This window comes from Bidens hawaiensis, unplaced genomic scaffold (genome assembly GCF_021521415.1).
Source record: "Bidens hawaiensis isolate Kalapana, Puna unplaced genomic scaffold, B.hawaiensis_p1.1 tig00012279_1, whole genome shotgun sequence".
Classification (NCBI taxonomy): domain Eukaryota; kingdom Viridiplantae; phylum Streptophyta; class Magnoliopsida; order Asterales; family Asteraceae; genus Bidens; species Bidens hawaiensis.
This window is the reverse complement of record NW_027491998.1, coordinates 586,633-606,426: the sequence shown is the minus strand read 5'-3', so window position 1 is coordinate 606,426 and position 19,794 is coordinate 586,633. Positions and strand designations below refer to the sequence as shown.

Below are 19,794 nucleotides of genomic sequence, written 5' to 3'. Positions count from 1 at the left end.
GCTGCTGTGGCCAAAATAAATTGAGGGTAAATCGAATGTTTCTCGCTAGAAAGAGAGGCGTAAATACCTTTCAAGAGTTCACTTTACGTTATTCATCACAAAGGCAATGTAGGCATTGGGTTCAGCAATAATGATATCCCCCAACATACCAAAACTAGCTGTCACCCCACCGGTAGTAGGAGATGTAAGGATTGGTACATAGAATAATAAGAGTTTTCACCGCCGAAGCAGTAGACAACGGGCCTTTATCTTGTGGATATTGCAGTTATATGCAGAACCATGAGACCTTTACATTTATTGTTTGCCGGGTTGGTGCCATTTCTCATGCGACATAGTTCTCTTTTGTGTCCCTGCCACAACGGTTCTTGCTTCCGGACATACCAATGAGATCCAATCTGATTTGATATCATGACTTAACATATTTATTCCTTTTGTTTGGTAGACATTTGGTGATCGACGTCCAGCCATATGTCGATTTTTCACATGCATCTACAAATCTTCGATTTAGTAACTATGATACAAACTCCTGTTTCAGGATGGAGTGTTTCAAGAGTAAGGATATACCAACCTACAAATCAATCTAATGACATCACACATAAACCAATCTAATGATTTACCCACAAATGCAAATTATTTAACATTATATATCAAATTTTACAAGTCACTTCTAAAAATACCCACATCATGCATAACAGTGTACAGACTAGGTAACACCCCAGTCTGAAAACAATATTTTCATTCCTGCAACTACAATCAAGTACAGATGTTAGAAACTTTTTACTCTCATAAAGACCATGTCTTCAAACCTCAAATCTCGCTTTGTCTCATGGTAATTAACTACTTTCACTAAAAGCCACGACTACAATAAAGTAAAAGCAAACCAGACTAAACTACTTCATCTGAGCCTGCACAGGCCCGAGACCGCGCTTTTTAAAACCAGGCAACCGAGTTTCATACATACATACATATAGACCGGAAAACATAAAATTATAACAATAACAATAACAATCAAAATGCTCGATTCAATTCATCAGGTTGTTTCTTGTCCATTTTCATTAGAAAGATCCGGGAAAACTTCTGACTGGATCAACGGAGAAATATTATTTACATGAAGCCAAGTGAGTTCCCATAAGCTATCTCCACCGAGGGCAGTTCTTTGAACCAACACGCCTTTGTTTTTCATCACAATTAAAATGTTCTTTAACAGCTCGGGGACAAGTTCAAGAAGTTTCTCGTTCTTCTTACCTTTGACTTTGACTTTCATATACTTTTCCATCCTATTAAGAACACCCAACCATAGTTTGCAAAAAGTAGTTACTTGTGAAAGCTCGGTAACGAGATGTAAAAACACTTTCGAAAGAAGCTTTATTGCCAAAACGAGGGTTCCTTCCATGTTTCTAAACTCTTTTTGAGAGTGGCCTTGTGAGATTTCTAGTAAGTCATCAAGAACCGTAAAGATGACCATATCAAAACACTGTAACCAAAGCCCGTTCTGGATGTTGACCTGGTCAACCCCAGTCAAACACATTTGTAACGATGAAAGCGCGTGGTTCCTAACATCTTCTCGTTGATCCAAACAAACTTTTCTTAAACCTTGCACGAGTCTCAACCACATTTCACCAATATCTTGACACGTTTTTGCAGCCTCGGTTTCTCCTGATGCTTCTCGGGCCTCATGGGCCCACTGAGCTAGGCAGGTTATGGACCCCGACATAAGGTCGAGTGCACGAACCGACCGGTCAGCTTGAACACGTGACTCGGAAAATTGTCGTGCTGCATCGACACATGCGGTGAAGTTGACCGGCATTAAGTTGGCCCCATCCGACATGATAAACACAAGTGCATCAAATCCAACTTCAGAAGCTTCCGGGTCACGCGCAGTGTTGGAAATCAGAGACGTAATCGTCCTCCACCCGATTTGGGACCGAATGTGAGACGCGTTTGCCTTCACTAACCGGCTCACTTCTTGTATTATCTGCTCACAATACGCATCTGCCACGCGCGCATCAAGTTTCAAAACAAGTTGAAGTGACCTCAAAAGATCATCTGCTAGATTCTCTTTATAAGGAAGAAGCCGTTGACATATTCTTAAAAGTCCAAAAACCGCTTTTTCAATAAGTGCACATGGCATTGCAGTTGTGTGAATAATATTCGCGATGTGTTCATAAACACCCTGCCAAAGAATTACGATTCTGTCCCGATTGTTTAATGTGATTGCAATTAATAATTCTAAGCAGAAAACCGCAGTATCTTCATCTTCTGGTGAGCCATTACCCTTCTGGGCCCGGCCCGATACCCACACGAGGGCCCGCGCGAGGTGTATTAATGAGTCCGCTTGAAGAAACTTGCTCTCGGTAAAAATACTGTCGATATGGCATTTTTGGATTGTTTGAAGCGTGCGTTGGTGAGCGGCCAGCTGTTGCTCGGTGGGTTTGAGGCGTGGTTCATCAGTTTCGAGAGACAGGAGTTGGCTAAACCGGCCCATTAGCCCAGATGATCTTCTTGGGGTGCTGACAGCTGGCATGTGGGTATTGGATAAGGAGTTTGTTAAAGGTTTACCATGACCGGGTTCGGATAAAAGCTCTGAGTCATCGGCTGCATCACTAGCAACTCGTGCGGGAAGGAGGCCGAGCTTGTGAAGCTTTAAAGTGCAATCAAGAATGTTTCTCCACCCCGCACGGATGAAGTCACCGTACCTGTTTATAATTTGACAGTTACATCTTTAGCAAGTGATATTATCATTATTTGGTGTTGATATTTCCATCTATCTACTTATGGATGGGTCGTATTTACTATTTAGGGGAGGCCTCATGAGCTACTCGAGATTGTGGCTCGTCAAAACCTTGAATCCAGCCAAAGCTTAAACGAGCCTCAGGTTGAGCCTAAAAATAAGCTTGTTTAATAAACAAGCACAAGAGCCCGCGATTCATTTATCAAGCTCAAGCCGGCTCGTGAGCTTAAACGAGTCTTTTATTTATATAACTTATATTTAATGTATTAAATAGATATTTATACAACAATTATTCTATATAAAATTATGATAAAAATAACTAAAAATATTTATATTATGTTATATAGAAAAACTATATAATTAACTATTAAATAATAAAAGAGCCGAACTTCAGCTTTAGAAATAGAGCTTGAGCTCCATAAGTTGAATGAGCCGTCCTAGAGCCTAGTCAAGCACGGGCTCGGCTTGATTACACCCCTAGTCGTGTGTTATTTCAAAAAGAGAGTGGTTAAGGGGTTCAGTGGTTTGAAAGTCACCCTAGTCTGTTTTTAATGTAAGCAGCTGTCTAAATTGTTTTATTCAAAGATTCAGATTATTATAGAAATAATATTGTCTCTTACTATTTATTAAAAACTAAAAAAGAACATAAAAGTGTTTGCGAGTCAATCGGGCTTTTTCAACCCGCATTCAAGAATGGCCAGCTTTGAACAACCTGTCCACGTTGCCTTATCTATTATCTCATAGGAACATAAAGAAATCATGGTAACCTGTTAGCGATGGTGAAAACCGTTACAGTCGCCATCCGGGCTTTTGCATCATCACCAAAAGCTAAAACTGGTTCCTCAGCAGACGAGGCGTTCAAAAGTGTAGTAAATTTGCATAGAGAAACAACCAAATCATCCAAAACATCTTCAAGATGATGGCATGCAGAAATCTTTGCAACCGCCAAGAACCCATCAATGCAAGTTTGAAACACATCTTCTACCTCAGCATGGTCAAACACAACAGATATAGCAGCAATCGTGGGGCCAGACATTATAGCAAACATATCACGGTCAAGATGACTCTTAGAATCCGACACAATAAAGGGAGCACTTTTCTTTAACTTGTGCATTAAATCGATCCAACGGCTCGGATTCATTTCAGGGAAAGCTGCACTTTGGTCAGGAATCGTTCGTATCTCGTTTTTGCTAATTGAATCATAGAGCTCAGACAAGAATTCGCGAGGCAGATCGTTTCCACCGTTAATATGACGGTTATTTTTAATAAAATCCTCTTCTGTCATCTTTTTCTTAACTTGAACATTATGCTGATCTGTGTTGAGCATAATAATGGAATAAGATAACAAAAGTGCAGCATCTTTGTTAGCAAGAATCTGAGGCGATTGCTCATAATATCTTTCAGAAAATGCCTCCAACACTCTTTGAATCTTTTGAGATTCTCCCGGTAGCCTAAACGTCTCTAGAAACAGTCTCAACGCGGTATCCAAATTCATATCTTGAAAATCAAAAGTTTGAGCAAATTCATGAAGAACTTGAACACAAAACTCATCATGATTACCCAAAAAGTCGCCAACAAGATTCTTATCTAAACCACCAGTGTACCTGAAAAAACAAGCCACACTTTCGGGATCAAGTTTTCCTGGTAAAAGATGCGTCCCTTGAAGAAACTCCAGCCCTTTTTTTGGGTCTCTGTTAAAATGATCAGCTCCGATCATTAGCCTCTTTTTTATATATTTTCTCCGGCGTACAAACGGGACCCACTTATTGGGATCACTGTAATCATCACATTTCACCATCCAAAAAGGCGTATACTCGTCAAGGTTAACTGGAACTAACTCGGAACTAACAGGCGCGTTGGTTATTCTCTCAGCCATACCCTTAACTACAGCGATTAAACCGTCTAACGCGAGAATATGCGAAGCGGATAATGGGCAGTTTACCGGGAATGCACTTCTAGACAACAAGCTAGCAAGTTCTTCAAATATATTGCTGCATGTGATATCACAATCTAGATTGGCGTACATCTCGACCATGAAAGAGTTGACTCTACAAAAGTCAATAAGCGCCTCCATAGCAACTTCTTGTTGTTGATAAGAAGCTCCATATTTGCTCTGTGCGAGCCTTAAAATCACACACGAAAAGAAAGCTTCAAGTTGTAGTTTGAGTTCAGTTCGCAAATGTTGATATAGGTTTAACACAATGCTGCATGTCATTGAAAGAATTAACGGGCTCGGTGATAATCCAAATTGCATCAGATTATGAAACAGATTGTCTTGAACTAGGGTTAATAATCCAGGGTGAAGGCGTATGGTGGGCCCACCTAACTCAATTGCTGAATTGATTAAACCTAAAGCGAAAAGAGGCACGTCTTCATCAAAATCTATAGCGTTTGATCTTTGACTTGCTGCCATGTGGTCAACCGAGTTTAATAACTGACATAAAAATTGAAATATTTGTACCATACAAGGCACCCCGTACGGTTCAGTCATTAAACTCAAATCATCTGAAACAGTATCAGGAAGATGTGAAAAGATACACCTCACAAGTTCATGCATCGTATGGCGGGCCATTCGCTGCAACAGCTCACCTTTTGTGCCTGCTTGATGAACGACACGGAAACACGTGTTGAATATGGTACAAACGTGTTGGTTACTCAACATAACCGAAGCTTTACTTGTCATGCAAGCAAGTAAAACTTGTAGGATCTTCATTAAAACTACTTCTTCAGAAACCGGATCGGTTACCTCAAACCTGCAGCTTGTGACAGCATCGACTACCAACTGCATGGCATCCTCAACATTAATGGTTTTCAGATCAAACACATCAAGGGTCAAGATCTTATAAATGGATGACAATGCGACACCTGTTATTGGTGCACCAGTTTCATCAGATTGGATCACATCTAAAAATGGTTGTAGATAAATGGTTGGATTTACAGTATGCAATGGATGCTGCCATGAAAGTGTTTGTTTTCTTAATGCTTTGAGAGATTGAATGAGAGTGTGTTCTAGCTGATCATCACCCGACATGTAACGACCTCCCCATCTTACATTTCTTCTCATGACAGCTAACACAGCACCAATTTCTGAGTTAATCATGCATCCTAAAGCAGCTTTATTATCAGAAATGTTGTTCTCGTTTTCTTCTGGTTCTTCTTCAATTGCATTGATTCCAGGTTGTATCTTTAATCGCCCCATTTGATGACTATCTGATATATGGATTACGACCTAAAAAAGACGATTGGATAACATTTAGTCAAACTAAAGAGTGGATTATTTCCAACTGGAATTGTAATAAAATAGAATACTACTCCCTCAACCACAAGAATTGCAACATTTCCATTTTACAGTTTCTAGCAGTGATATATGTGTTCATTGGTGGTGCTTTGCTATGGTATATAGGTCTGTTGATAATGGTAACGTGTGTTTTATAGTATATAATAAGATGAGCCCAACAACAAAGTGTAAACTCTCAAACTTTGCTGGGAATATACTTTAAAGGTCACAATCCAACTTTGACTAATGGAAATACACATAACACAGCTGGCCCTTGTCTCCTTCAGAGCTACAGTTTATACATAGTCTATACATAGTCTGCTAACCTGTTTATAATGGGGACAATATGAATACAGGAAACCGTTTAGCAGACTGTGCATAATGAGGACCCTGAAAGCGACTGGGGTCACCCGTATTATCAGTATTTCCTTAATAGTCATGAAAGTTGTATTCCCGCCTTCAAAGTATATCCTCAACTATAGTTTAAGAGTTCACACTTTGTTGTCGGGCTCATCTTATTATATATACTACACGAAAAACAATCGTTGCCACTGTCAACAAACGATATACCATAGTAAAGCACCACCAATGCACACATATATAACTACTAGAAACTGCATACAACTTATCAGGCACATCTCATCAACAAACCTATATACAGACCACAGTAAAGCACCACCAATGAACACATATATCAATACTAGAAACTGTATACAACTCATGACATCGTAAAAGATCAACGAAAACCATGGTCTGTTTTTCCTTCATTTCTCTCGTACTAAGTGCACTTCATGGAAAAAGTCTTATCTGTTTCCGTATCTAAATTCACCCACGAGATTAATATTTAGTTCAACAGTTGATATTTTGGACACTTGACAAATAACCGAACACTTCCACATATACCATTTATTGTAGTTTTTCACACAAAAAAGAAACAAAAAACAACCTAACTGAAACATGTTTGGGCGATGCACACTCAAAAGGCATTATAAAAAAGAAAAAGAAAATAACAACCACCAAGTATCGTGTTTACATAACACAACTATTACTTTTAATCATTATTTTGAGATCTTGGTTATCGCGGTGAGAATCGGTAATTTTAATATCATGCAGAATTGATATACATATAGCAAATTAACATTAACAATTCAGTATACTCTCCTCCTACCATTAACAAATTAAGCTATAGCAACTTACAAAACACTAACAATTGTAGCAAGCAAGTAGGAACTTATTAAGACTGAAAAAAACTGACATCGGTGATATATCTGCCAATAATATCCGATATACCGCTGATATATAGACGATATCGAGTGCATAGCCTAAATCTGGGACCTATGACCAAACGGAGACCTAAATTTATTCTACTTAGCAACTAATAATAATAATAATCATCATGTATGTAGTGAAGTAAGTTAAATAACCTAAGTAATTAATATTCAGCAGGAGGATAAACCTAAACCATTGCATTGCATTGAAATAAGAGCCTAATTTGAAGATAATCCTGCCGATCTGTTGGTTAATATCAGGAAGAGAAGCACAGATTCCAATAGAAAGTAGATTGATATAATACAATATAATATAATTATTACTACTACCTTAAAGTAACGGAGATGGAGATGGAGATGGAGATGGAGATCCGGTAGTCGTCGGAGTTTGGGTGGGTCAAGTCAAGACTCAGACTCAGTCAGTGGGGCTGTAATTGAAAATGCGGCTTCATCAAACCACCACCTAACTTTAATTCTAATTTCTTACTCTTACCGAAAAACATGAATAAAAAAAGCATCCTTTTTTTACTTTCTCTTTGGCATCAGCTTTTTCTTTCCGGTTTTGTTTTCTTTCAAATCTTTTCATTTTGGAAAGATACAAATTCTCTACTTTACCAATCATTTTATCTTCTGTCCTTTTCTTTCCTTTCTTTTAATGAAACTCGAAAACACTTATTTTTAGTTTTTCCTTCATTTTCCTTCTTTAAATGAAACTCATGAATATTGTTTTTCTATTCTTCATTTCCTTCTTTAAATGAAACTTGGGAACAAAGTTAAGTATTTTGTTATTTGTGTATAAGTTTTGTTATTATAACTTGATACATATTGAGGGTTAATTCTATATTCTGTAAACTATTTCATAAGGTCTTTCAATTTGTTGAAAATATACACTTCGAAATGTTTTAGAGAAATGATGTGTTAAGGATTCAGATTTAATTAATCTGAGAGTCGTATAGCACTTTCAGATTGAAGTAAATTTGGTGGTTCTTTAAATACTCAATCGGATAAAACTCAGACGATAAGAACTTAGTATGATTTGTGTGAATTTCGAGAACCGAGAGTGAAGCATGTGAATGACCCATTGACACATATGTTGTATTACAAGAATGAGTTGAGAAACCGTTGGTTGTAATAATCATTTTGGACCCTCGACGTCCCCCATTATATACATACTAGACGGGTGCCCGCGCGATGCAGCGGGAAACACATAATTTGGTAATAACGTAACAGATTTATGGCCGTTTATTGTTTTATTTGAAACAGTGAAATCGTTTGTTGGTATATGTAGACTAATAATTCTTATTTTAAACTCAATTTATTATCGAAATCGGAACCAAATCGTTGGTAATAATTCAGTTTGGTTGGTTTCAATTTTCAACGGTCCGGTTTCAGTTTTCAACGATAAAATACCATTACTAATGATGTGGCTCACATTTTAATTCAAAACCATCAAAAACGGACCACAAACACCTATACATAAAATGCTATTTATATAAGTTAAACAAAATATGGCAATATCATACTCAAATTAAAGAGAATAAAATTTTCGTTTTTATAGTTTAATTTTTTTTTTTAAAATATTAATATACGAAAAAGTTATGCCCGTTTAAAAATCGCGGGGGAAGTTGGGTTAAAAGTGAAAATTAAAATAGTAGATATATAAAAGATAGAGGTTGAATTTGTAACTATTCTTTACATTTGCATAAAGTTGGTTAAAGTAGAGAGACTAAAATTGTAACTATATTGGTAAAATAAGAAATACACGTGATATTTGTGTTTCAAATTACCATTTTGTCCCTCTTCAAACTTGTACCATATGCTTAGGGGGTGTTTGGTAGAGGGATTTGATTGGGGAGAAATGAAATTAGAAATATTTCTTTTGTTTGTTTTCCACTTTTCATTTCTATTTCTCTTTCTATTTCTCTAAAACTAGAGAATTCCATTTCTCTTTAAAACAAAGAGAAATCCATTTCTCAGCAGCCTCCTCATAGCATGTCACCACCTCGTCTCCGGCCACCACCTCGTCTCCGGTCACCACCCCGTCTCCGGCCAACACCTCGTCTCCGGCCGCCACCTCGTCTCCAAGTCTGCAACCGCCACCTCGTCTCCAAGTCTGCAACCGCCACCTCGTCTCCAAGTCTGCAACCACCACCCCGTCTCCGCCGTTCGCAGTGGTGAACACAGAGATGGTAACCGGTTGTAGGTTGCAGGTGGTACGGGTGAACGGAGATTAGGGTTTCAAGTGGTGGTTCGTGGTAGGTTAGGGTTTTCAGATGGTCGGGTGATTGTGGTCGCAGGTGGGTGACAGTGGTGGTGGAAATCGGCGGTGGTCGCAGGTGGCTTCTGATTATCATCATCATCATCGCCACCACAACCACCACCACAAAATCTCCAAAGAGGCAGTGATGACAGATCTGAGCCTCCTTTTTCTATATCTTATGTTCCAAAAATTTGAATCTTTTTAATTTCTTGTGTACTGTGGTTGAAGAAGGGGATTTGGTGGCGGCAGCCGGTGGTGGTGGGCTGTGGTTGAAGAAAGGGCTGTGGTGGTGGTGCTGGTGGTGTGGGGCTGTGGTGGTGGGGCTGCGGTGGTGAGTGGTGTCAGGTTGGGTGGAGGTGGGGTTGGGTATGGTAGAGTTCTCTGTTTATTTTCTCGTGTACCAAACAAGAGAAATGATTCTCATTCTCCATACCAATTCTCTTTCTCTACAATTCCATTTCCATTTCTATTTTCTCTCCTTTTCCATTCTCTGTACCAAACACCCCCTTAAAGAATTGTCTTCACTCGTATATTATATATAGTAAAGATATATACTTAACAAAGCGCATTCGAAAGGGGCTTACTTTATATATATACTCTCATTGTCATTAGAAGAAGCAAAATAATAATAATAATAAAAATAAAAATAATAATAATCTATATTAGTAGTCTCTCAACGCAAGTGGGTTGGGTCTTAATACTTCGGTTACATTTATGTCTGTAATTCAGCTTAAAAGTTTTGTTTTTCTAAGGCTGAGGGGTGTGGGGCGCTAACCTGGGCGCGTGAGCCCCTCCGCTCGCGCCCCCAGGCGCTAACCCCACACCACCGGGCGCGAACCTGGGCGCGAACGGGGCGCGAGCGCGAGCCCCCAGGCAGGCGTGAGTGTGGTCGCGGGAGAAGAGAGAGGAAAAGCTGGTGGGCCCGCCCAAAAGAGCCGTTGAGCTCCGATTTTTTTTTTAAAAAAAACATTAAAAACTCCTATATAATACCCCAAAATCAACCCATTTCAACCATATCAAAACACAACTTCAATCTCCAAACTTATATATAATATCCCAAACTCCTATATAATACCCAAAAATGTCTGGAAATTGGTACCCAAACCTAGATTCAGCTTATAGTTACGACGATTTATGGTCGTCACCAGACCAATCGATGTTTTATTCGGGGCCGCAAGAAACATCCGGCTTTCAACCATCCAACATACAACCGTCTCCTAACTTTGTTGTTCCAGAGACACAAGAATCACACGAACACGATGATGCTACGGGAGCAAGACGACGCGTCCACCGGAAAAAACAACTTGCAACGGACGGGCCGGGACCGGCTTCGACTCCGAGGACGAAACGGAAAACCACTCCGTGGTCATCGGATGAGAAGGAAGCCTTGTGTCGGGCTTAGATAGTCATTTCTGAGGATTGGCGTTGCGGTAATTGTTTTAAAGTTTTTAAAAATGATTTTTAATAAAAAAGTTAAATAAAAAAGTTAACTGGAAATCTAATTTAATTATTCATTTTGCAGCCGACTACCAAAAAAGCAAGGTTTTTTGGACAAAGGTTAGGGAGACGTTCTATACGCTCGTTGGGAGTACAGAGCGAAACGCCGATATGATTTCGGGTCGGTGGTCCGAAACGGACTAAAACTAGTTCGTCTGGAGCGTATAGCACTTCCGCCGGGTCGGATTGCCGCGTTGGATTCGACCTAAACATTGCGGGGGAGGAAACGTCTTCACCGCCGAGGAGGCGGCCATTGGGACGGGACGCCAAGGGGAAAAAACCGGCTGAGGGGGGGGGGGCGTAAACATCGTCAATCTTGTTGAATCCCTCAATAAATTCAACAAAACCATGGAGGTGGTCTCTAATGACAAAAAGGAAAAAAGTCGAATGAGAGATTTGGACTTCCTTACAAGAGACTTCAGTAACCTAAATCCGGTCGATCAAATGCTGATGGAAAAGCAAAAGGAACGTATCCGAAAGAGGTTGATCGAAGAAGACCAAGCCGAAGAATAAGAATAATGTTTTTTTTAGTACTTTAATTTTTATTTTATTTTTAGATATTAATGTGTGTTTTTTTTAATAATTTATGAGTTTTTTTAATAATACGTTTTTTGAATATATTTATAAAAAAATAAAAAAAAAAATCCGCTGGAGCCCCTGCTGGAGCCCCTCCACACCAGGGCCAGGGGCTCCAGCGGGGGCTCCAACACCCACCTTATCCAGTTTCTCTCTCTGCCACACGTCACAATATTATTGGCTGGAGCCCCCACTCGCGCCCCCGTTAGAGCCCCCCACACCCCTCAACCTAAAGGCGAACAAAGCACGGGTGGCACGTCCCATCAACATTCAACACAAGGCCACTACGTCTGTGATCGCATAGTGACTAGACCAGTCACAAATACCAGAAGAAATTCATCGTTGGAAGACTCACAATTAATAACAACAATTATACCAATAATAATATAATAATTATAATAATAATAATAATAATAATAATAATAATTTATACAATCATTTTTACAGCAACTATGGTACACTTTCAAACCGTCTCACCAAACCACATTCAGTATTTCATAAAATCTATATATTCCAATCTTAAAAAGTACAAACAATACACAAAAACTAAACACCATCAACAGTAAAATCAGGCTCGGGAGGCTTTTGCAATTTCATCAACTCCCTAGCAGTCCTCAAATTCCGGTTCAGCTGGATCCCACGAAGCGCATTTGCAGCAAACTTCGAAGCCAAAAACGCCGCCCCAAGGCTATAAGACGGGCCACCACTGCCGCCAGGATTATTTCGCGCCGCCTCTTCCTCTTCCTCCTTTCGTCGCTGCTCCAATATCTTCCTCTTAGAATACCTCCGCCACGCCGCCTGAATGAAACAGGCCGCCCATGTGCACCACTGCTGTGAGTAAAACCGGAAAGTGTGTTGCACCTGCCGACTGTGAAGCCGCCGGAACTGACTGGCGACGAATTTAAGCTCGTCGGCTGGTAGGGCAAAAGCTTCCACTTCTCTTAACGCCTTCACGGTTCTTGTAGACGATGGCAGATTGGCACCTGATTTGGGGTCCAGGGCCCACGTGAGAAGCTCCTCACCGCAGAAATCGCCTTCTTTTAACAAACTGCGGTTGAAAAACCCACTTCTGCCGCCATCGGTGGTCACACTCTCGAGGCGGCCACGTATGATGAAAAGCATTTCATCAACAGGATCTCCTTCACGGACGATGTAGCTTCCGTCTGTATATAAACAGGGTCTGTATATAAACAGGGTTTTAGCCGCTCGCAAATGGCGTCTAGTAGCCTCTCATCCATGTTCTCAAACAGAGGAACCTGCAAAGGAATTTTCAAAAAAGAATTAAATATGTTTTTCACATAAATACGCTTCTCTATGTATGTATTTAGGTAATAAGAGTTTGAAGTATAAGAAAGGAATAAGGGTATAATGGTCATAATACAAATCATGCTTAATAAAATGGTAAACTTATTTGATTTAAAATACAAACTTATTTGAAATTATGAAAAACTCATATGACTCCATCCATTGACTCTGAAAAGTCAAAATTTAAGAATTAGCAAAATTACCCTTTTGACCAACGCAAGACAAAGATGACGTTTAATATCCCTTCTAAGATCCTTGGGTAACGACTGAACCAAATTCTCCTCATCGACACCACGAGTTTCTAACCACTTGTACTGATCGTACCGTCTAACACGCTCCTGAAGATCCTCTGGAAGTAACCGATGATGCATCCACTGCTCTGAGTCGCGCCTCTTAACCCTCATCTCTTCAAGCCGGATGGTCAAAGATTGAAGATACGTCTGTCAACAGTCAACGGTCAACAACCCAAATTCAGTCAAAATTACAAAATGATTAACCAGAATAAGTAGTTGTGAGTTATGACACGACCTGCATGTTTCCAATCAACAGAGCAAATAGAATGAGCCCCGATATGGCTAGTGCAATTGAGAATATTGTCTCTCCGGGATAAGTGCTCGTTTGCAGCCCTTGTCCTAACGTGCTGACAGAAAACCAAAAATAATATTAAAATTGGGACAAAAAGTATTTCGAGCTATCGAATTCAAAAGAAAACTCAATTTACCTCAAATTTTGCAGGCCCCACCACAAGCAGTAACAGTATTTTTGAACGAATTTTGTGGAGAACACTATGCCTGATGATAAAGCCTGTGTGAAAATTCCAAAATCAAATGGCGGTTTATCATCACTTGTAGCGCAAGCCTCGTTTAAAACATTGGTGCTGTTACTGATCCAGCTGGCATAATCTTTCAAGTGCTCGTTTCCACAGTATAATAAATCTGAATCGTATTTAGTATTTTCATAAGCTTTCTTCCAGCATGTATCGTTACGTTCAACGGACAGTAAATACCAGAAGGCCCCAACTATCTGCAAAAGACAATTGGTTAATATATATACAGTAATCAGTACATTAACATAAAAGAGCAGATTAAATAGTAGGTTACATGACTGGCGAGCATGTAGAGCAACAAATAATAAGCAGCTCCTGCCCAAGCGGTTTCGGCAAGGACACCTGCGGTCCTTTTTAGTTCTGAAGTCAAGGGTATGATTCGGGCAAATCTGGGGATGTATTGAATTAATACGATAAATAGTAAGGCCTCTTTTGTAGCCAGTACATCTGAACCTGTAGACCTCTGCAGATACCTCCATATAACAATCTGGAAACAGATAAAAAAATAATTTTAAGCATTCATATTAGTGCATACTTAAAGAACACGCCAGCTGCCACGTCATCTTATATAAAAAAGTTAACATGGTCAATTTTAAGGACACATCAGCTGCCATGCCATCTTATATAAAAAAAAGTCAATATGGTCAAACTTAAGAACACAATAGCAGCCATGTCATCTTTTAAAAAATAAAACGCCAAGGTCAAATTTAAGAACACGTCAGCTACCATTTCATCTTTTATAAAAAAAGTTAACATGCTCAAATATAATAATCTTTTACAAAACAAAAAAAATAAAATAAAATAAAAAAGTCAGCATGTCAAATTTAAGGACATATCAGCTGTCGTGTTATCTTCAACAACAAAAAAAAGTCAAGATGGTTAAATATAAGCGCACGTCCCATGTCATCTTTCAGAGAAAAAAAAGTCATCATGGTCAAATTTAAGGATACATCAGCTGGCATGTCATCTTTTAGAGAAAAAGTCAAATTTAAGCACAGGTTAAAAAGCCATGTCATCTTTACCAAGAAAAGTCAGCATGGCAAAATTTAAAGACACATCAGCTGCTATGTCATTTATTACAAAAAAGATAAAAGTCAGCATGGTTAAATTTAAGAAAACATCAACTGCCATGTCATCATTTTGACTATGCAATTTGATCCAAAATAACCAGTAACTCAAGTTGAAGAGTATAGAAAAAATTACTAATCTTACCTGTGGCAGAGGGAGCACAGAAAGAAAATCAATGATGAAATACCAACGCAAGTATCTCTTAGCAATTTGTCCCTGATCTATCACAAGTTCACCCCGTCCAAACACACGCGACGATGGAGCAATATAAGCAGTCCTAAACTCAAGCACCATATGAATAAGATAAAACGCATCAACAACCGTTCTCAACGTTGTAGCAATAATGGCCAGCTTCCGGTCAATACCGAGACACGTTTTGGTTTTATCAAAAACCGGAAGATAAAAAAACAAGGGGTCAATAGACACAGCCAAGATACATGACACAACATAGAATTTGTTCCATGTTAAAAGGAATTTATCTTGCGGGTCAAATATCTTTTTCCCCGACACTTTAAGATCTTCAGGGAAAACCGCATGAGATCCCCTAAATCCAAGGATTGATTTAAGCCCTTCTGACCCTTTTCTAATTCCATTTTTAAACGATCGTGTGGGGGTGGCGGTTGTTTGTCGTGGACGGTTAAGGGTTAATCCATCAAATCCACATTTGTTCATTCCAGCTGATGAAGTGGGTGACGATAATCTAGAGTCTAAATCATCCAACCTAAAATGAAATGATAGGTGTTATTTCATGTTAAAAGTGGATGTACTTGTTCTAAAGTAATAATGAATTAATTAGAGTAATAGTGGTTGAATATGAAGGATATGAGTTATTACCAGTGAAGACAAAGTTTACCTCACAAACTTGTCTTTTTGGCCAAACATGTTGCATCTAACGAAATCCCAACTGCCACCAACAAATAAGATAATATTAATGAACAAATGTGCATATGTTAAGAGGAGAGATCATGAGAAAACTCTTCTTCGTGAGAAACCTACACTACATATACGTTGTTGGCAGTATATACAGTATATCATACAATGAGGGTATACTGCATATACAACAACAACCATACCCAGTAAAAATCCAGGGTCTGGGGAGGGTGGGATGTAGGCAAACCGTACCTCTGTCCCAAAGAATAGATAGGTTGCTTCCAGGGAGACCCCCCAGCTTGAAAACCATATGTATGAGACTGAATAAAAGTGACACAAAGTTCAAACACTAGACCTCTAGCTAGCAGAAAAAAAAACAAATAAATACAATAAATAAATAGGTAGTAGTAGTATTAATAATAATAGTCATAGTACTCATAATAATAAGTAGATAAACAAAAATAGTGATAATAGTAATGAATAATGGACCGTACAGCCAAAACCCCGAGACACATTTGTAACAAAAAGCTATATGTGTCCCCTAAATGTCCTGAACCTTAATTCTACGTCTCCAAGAATTCCTATAGGTTGCATATATGTAATACGAATTTTTTTGGTTTTCTCACAAAGAATGAGTTCATATACACACAAACACACATACACATACATATATATATGCATACACACACACACACACACAATGAGGATTATCACAAAGTTCAATTGAGAATAATTACAAAGAAAGCCTAATCAAAAGAAACGTGAGGTACTTTGTAATAATTAATTAATCAATTATATATATAGATATGATGAGGTTAATTACAAAGGAAACCTAATAAAATAAAAATCTGTTAATTATGGTAGAGATTATTATTAACAATAAACCCTTACTATTACATCTAATAGTTGGAAAAATCCTTGATCCTTCTTTCACCATGATAAGGGCAAATTCTGAACTATCCACTCAGACATTAAAAGTACTAAACCTAAAACCACAAAATTATTATAAAGATCAATTGCCCCTAAATATTCAATAAAATCAAATAAAACCTTATTTCACAATCCCTACACAAGACCAATTTCAATTCTGCTCACTTGAACAAATATTAATATTAAATCATAGCAAAACTGATAAAAACCCTAAATTTATTCATCATCTATTCAGCTGTTGTTAATCAAAACTCAACAATTAACAAAACCCAACAAATACATGAAGAACTAACTTCAAAAGCAGCAAAATTGAGCCACCAGAATCCAAAATTCACCTCGAATTACCAAAGTCAAATACAGGCAAGCAGCATCAATCACAAGCACAAACAAACAATTAAAAGAAGAACCTGAAAGACAGTTGACTTACAGTGAACGGAAGAACAAAAGAAGGTCCGGCGGACTAAAGCATCATCATCGAGAAGAGTGAAAGAATTAATATTAATAATAAGAAAAAGAATAAGAAGACAGGTTTGTTTGAGACAAAGAGACGAAATTGGCGACACAAACACCGAAAATAGGGAGAAATAGTCAAATGACTTTCTTTTTCGATTAGTATTAATTAATTAATTAATTAATTAATACTAAACTATTTAATGTGTTTTGTAGCTGACCCTGGAGATTTGTTATAAGTCATGATTGGTTCACTATTTGTTGTTGTTTACACTATTGACGTGGGGCATAAAAGTTTTACTTTTACCATGTTGGTTAAAGTCAAAATAACTATAACATGTCATGTATGTTGGACCGCGTCGTGAACATCATGTTGTTCTTCATCAGACGACACCATCCATTAGCCACTGCCATAAGCATAACGGCTTTATTCTTCTTTTGTTTATGCAAAATGTGGTATCATCCCTCCATTTCTAGCCCTTAGACAACGACTTTATTAAAAATAAAAAAAACTTAATAATTATTATAAACCATTATATAAACCAACACAAATTATACTTGACACCACACTTATTTTACTTTTCAAGCTACACCAAAATCTCTTGTCTACTTGAACCAAACAAATTATATATAACACCTGGTGATCCAAACAACCCGTATTTCTTGAACCAACGCACGCAAGATATGGTGTATCGGCCGATATTACCACCCGAACTAATGCTCCCACCCCAACTACTTCATGAGTCCCCGCCATTTTCTACTCAAGCACCCGAGTTTCAATCGTCATCCACTCAAGTACCAAATCCAACCTTTACTTACGCAAAACAAACCGACAACATCCAAACGAAAACACACAAAAAACCAAGCGATTAACCGAAAGAACCTCAACCCGAGAGAGAGATTTGGACACCCGAGGAGGAATTGGCATTGACTTGTCGGAAAATTATATCGAAGGTAATATATATATACACACACACACACACACATACATACTACATATTCTTTTTTACATATATTTTTATAGGGGATAGTAGGCTAGTAAACAATATTGGCGGGAGGCAAGGGCTAAGGCTTTCCAAGAAACGGGGCGGCGTGAATACCGCATGCCCGACTCCGTGTCCGAAAAATGGTCGCAAATGCAAACCAAACTCACCAACTTCAACAACATTCATAGGCGACGTAAAAATAGCCGACATAGAGCAAGCGGTTCAAGTGATCCTTATGTGATGGATGACACCCATAAACAATTTAAAGCGGCGTTTACGTTGATAGAACCTTGGAAACTTCTTCGGCCTTCACTAAAGTGGCATCTTGTACCACCACTTCATGTGAGAAGACACGCTAAATGGTCCAAAACAACATCTAGCTTGAGCGAACCAAGTTACTCTCAAGCACGTCGGCTGCTCGTTCACATACTATAGACTTAAAGTTACCCTGACGACCTTGAATTTGAAGAAGCTGAACCGGAAGAACCAATTCGCTCAACAGGTAAAGATAAAAGCAAGGAGGCGACGAGAACACGAGGAGGATCGTCTAGTAAAAGATCAAGCACAATGGATCCAGAAGGTAAAACCAACTTGATCGTATGGGCCTTAAACTTGAAGAAAATGTCTCGATTAACAAAACATTGTCATTGGAAAGAAAAAAATGCACGACGAGAGACAAAAGCTATTAGAGGATCGAAAAAGAGCCCGTGCAAGAAAGGACGCTTTGGCTTTTATCGGGAGAGACTTCTCGCATCCGCCACCGGAGGACCGGGCTTTAATGGAACAAGAGAAATAAGTTTACCGTAGGTAGGGCTATCAATTTATGACACGGACTTGTTAACACGACACGAGTTTTAACAGGTTTGGGCTTGAGCTTAATATGTTTCATGTCTTAAACAGGTCAACCTGTTTAAGACATGTTTAAATCCGTGTCCTAACAGGTTAAATACATGTTAACCTGTGTAGATATTTATTTTAGAAAAATAAATATATATACACATTCCTAAAGTCTTAAACCTAAAGTTATACTTACAAACGATATTTCACTAATACCAATCAGAACCCGATATTATATTTTTTATGGATGTTATGATTTGCATATATGGTTTTGTTTCAAATATATTATGTATCTGTCGTCTTTTGTTTCTAGTATGTTATGGAGTTGTGGTTTTTTGTCGTCTTTTGTTGCAAATATGGATTTGCTTCTAGTATCTATTAGTTAAGACTTTTATGTTCGTTTTGAAAATTTTGGTTTCGTTACACATGTATTATTCATTGTGTCTTTAAACAGGTCCCTTAACAGGTCTTAACAGGTTAACATGCTACTAAACAGGTTCGTGTTAGTGTTTGAAAAAAAATGACATGATTAGTTGTTGTGTTCGTGTTTAGCACAACATGTCATCGTGTCTTATCATGTCGTGTCTGACATTTTATAACAACCCTAACTGTAGGATGTTTCGCCGTGGTGGATTTGATTCGTAGTTTTTTTTATTTAAACTTTGATTTGTATTTTTATTATTTACCTTTTATTTAACTTTAATTTGTATCGTTTTTTTTAATTGAACATTGGCTATTTCTTTTTATATTATCTTAGACTTTTAGTTTAAGTAAACTTATATTTCTTAAACAAATTAAATAAATAACAATTGTGTGGCATTTGATACGTGCCATGATAACTAGCAAAACTGGGTTATCCCACAACGCATAATACATTAGATTGCCTCTCTGCCTACGTGACAGTGACTTGACA

General features: G+C 38.3%; 1 protein-coding gene and 1 pseudogene across 2 annotated transcripts; both read right to left on the bottom strand.

The window, feature by feature from the left end:
• Nucleotides 1-702: 702 nt before the first annotated feature.
• On the bottom strand, nt 703-7,666 carry LOC143540570 (ARF guanine-nucleotide exchange factor GNOM-like). Its single transcript, XM_077033593.1, has 3 exons — nt 7,618-7,666; nt 3,499-5,960; nt 703-2,696 (listed from the first exon to the last, which is right to left on the bottom strand). The coding sequence occupies exons 2-3, from the start codon at nt 5,928-5,930 to the stop codon at nt 1,031-1,033; spliced, it is 4,098 nt and encodes a 1,365-aa protein (XP_076889708.1). The 5' UTR covers nt 5,931-5,960; nt 7,618-7,666; the 3' UTR covers nt 703-1,030.
• Nucleotides 7,667-12,002: 4,336 nt separating this feature from the next.
• LOC143540569 (putative cyclic nucleotide-gated ion channel 5) lies at nt 12,003-17,222 on the bottom strand (annotated as a pseudogene). The gene is made up of 8 exons (XR_013136613.1): nt 17,036-17,222; nt 15,662-15,712; nt 14,953-15,529; nt 14,015-14,227; nt 13,636-13,937; nt 13,443-13,554; nt 13,118-13,354; nt 12,003-12,865 (listed from the first exon to the last, which is right to left on the bottom strand). The product of XR_013136613.1 is annotated as a putative cyclic nucleotide-gated ion channel 5 (transcript).
• Between the last annotated feature and the right edge of the window lie 2,572 nt (nt 17,223-19,794).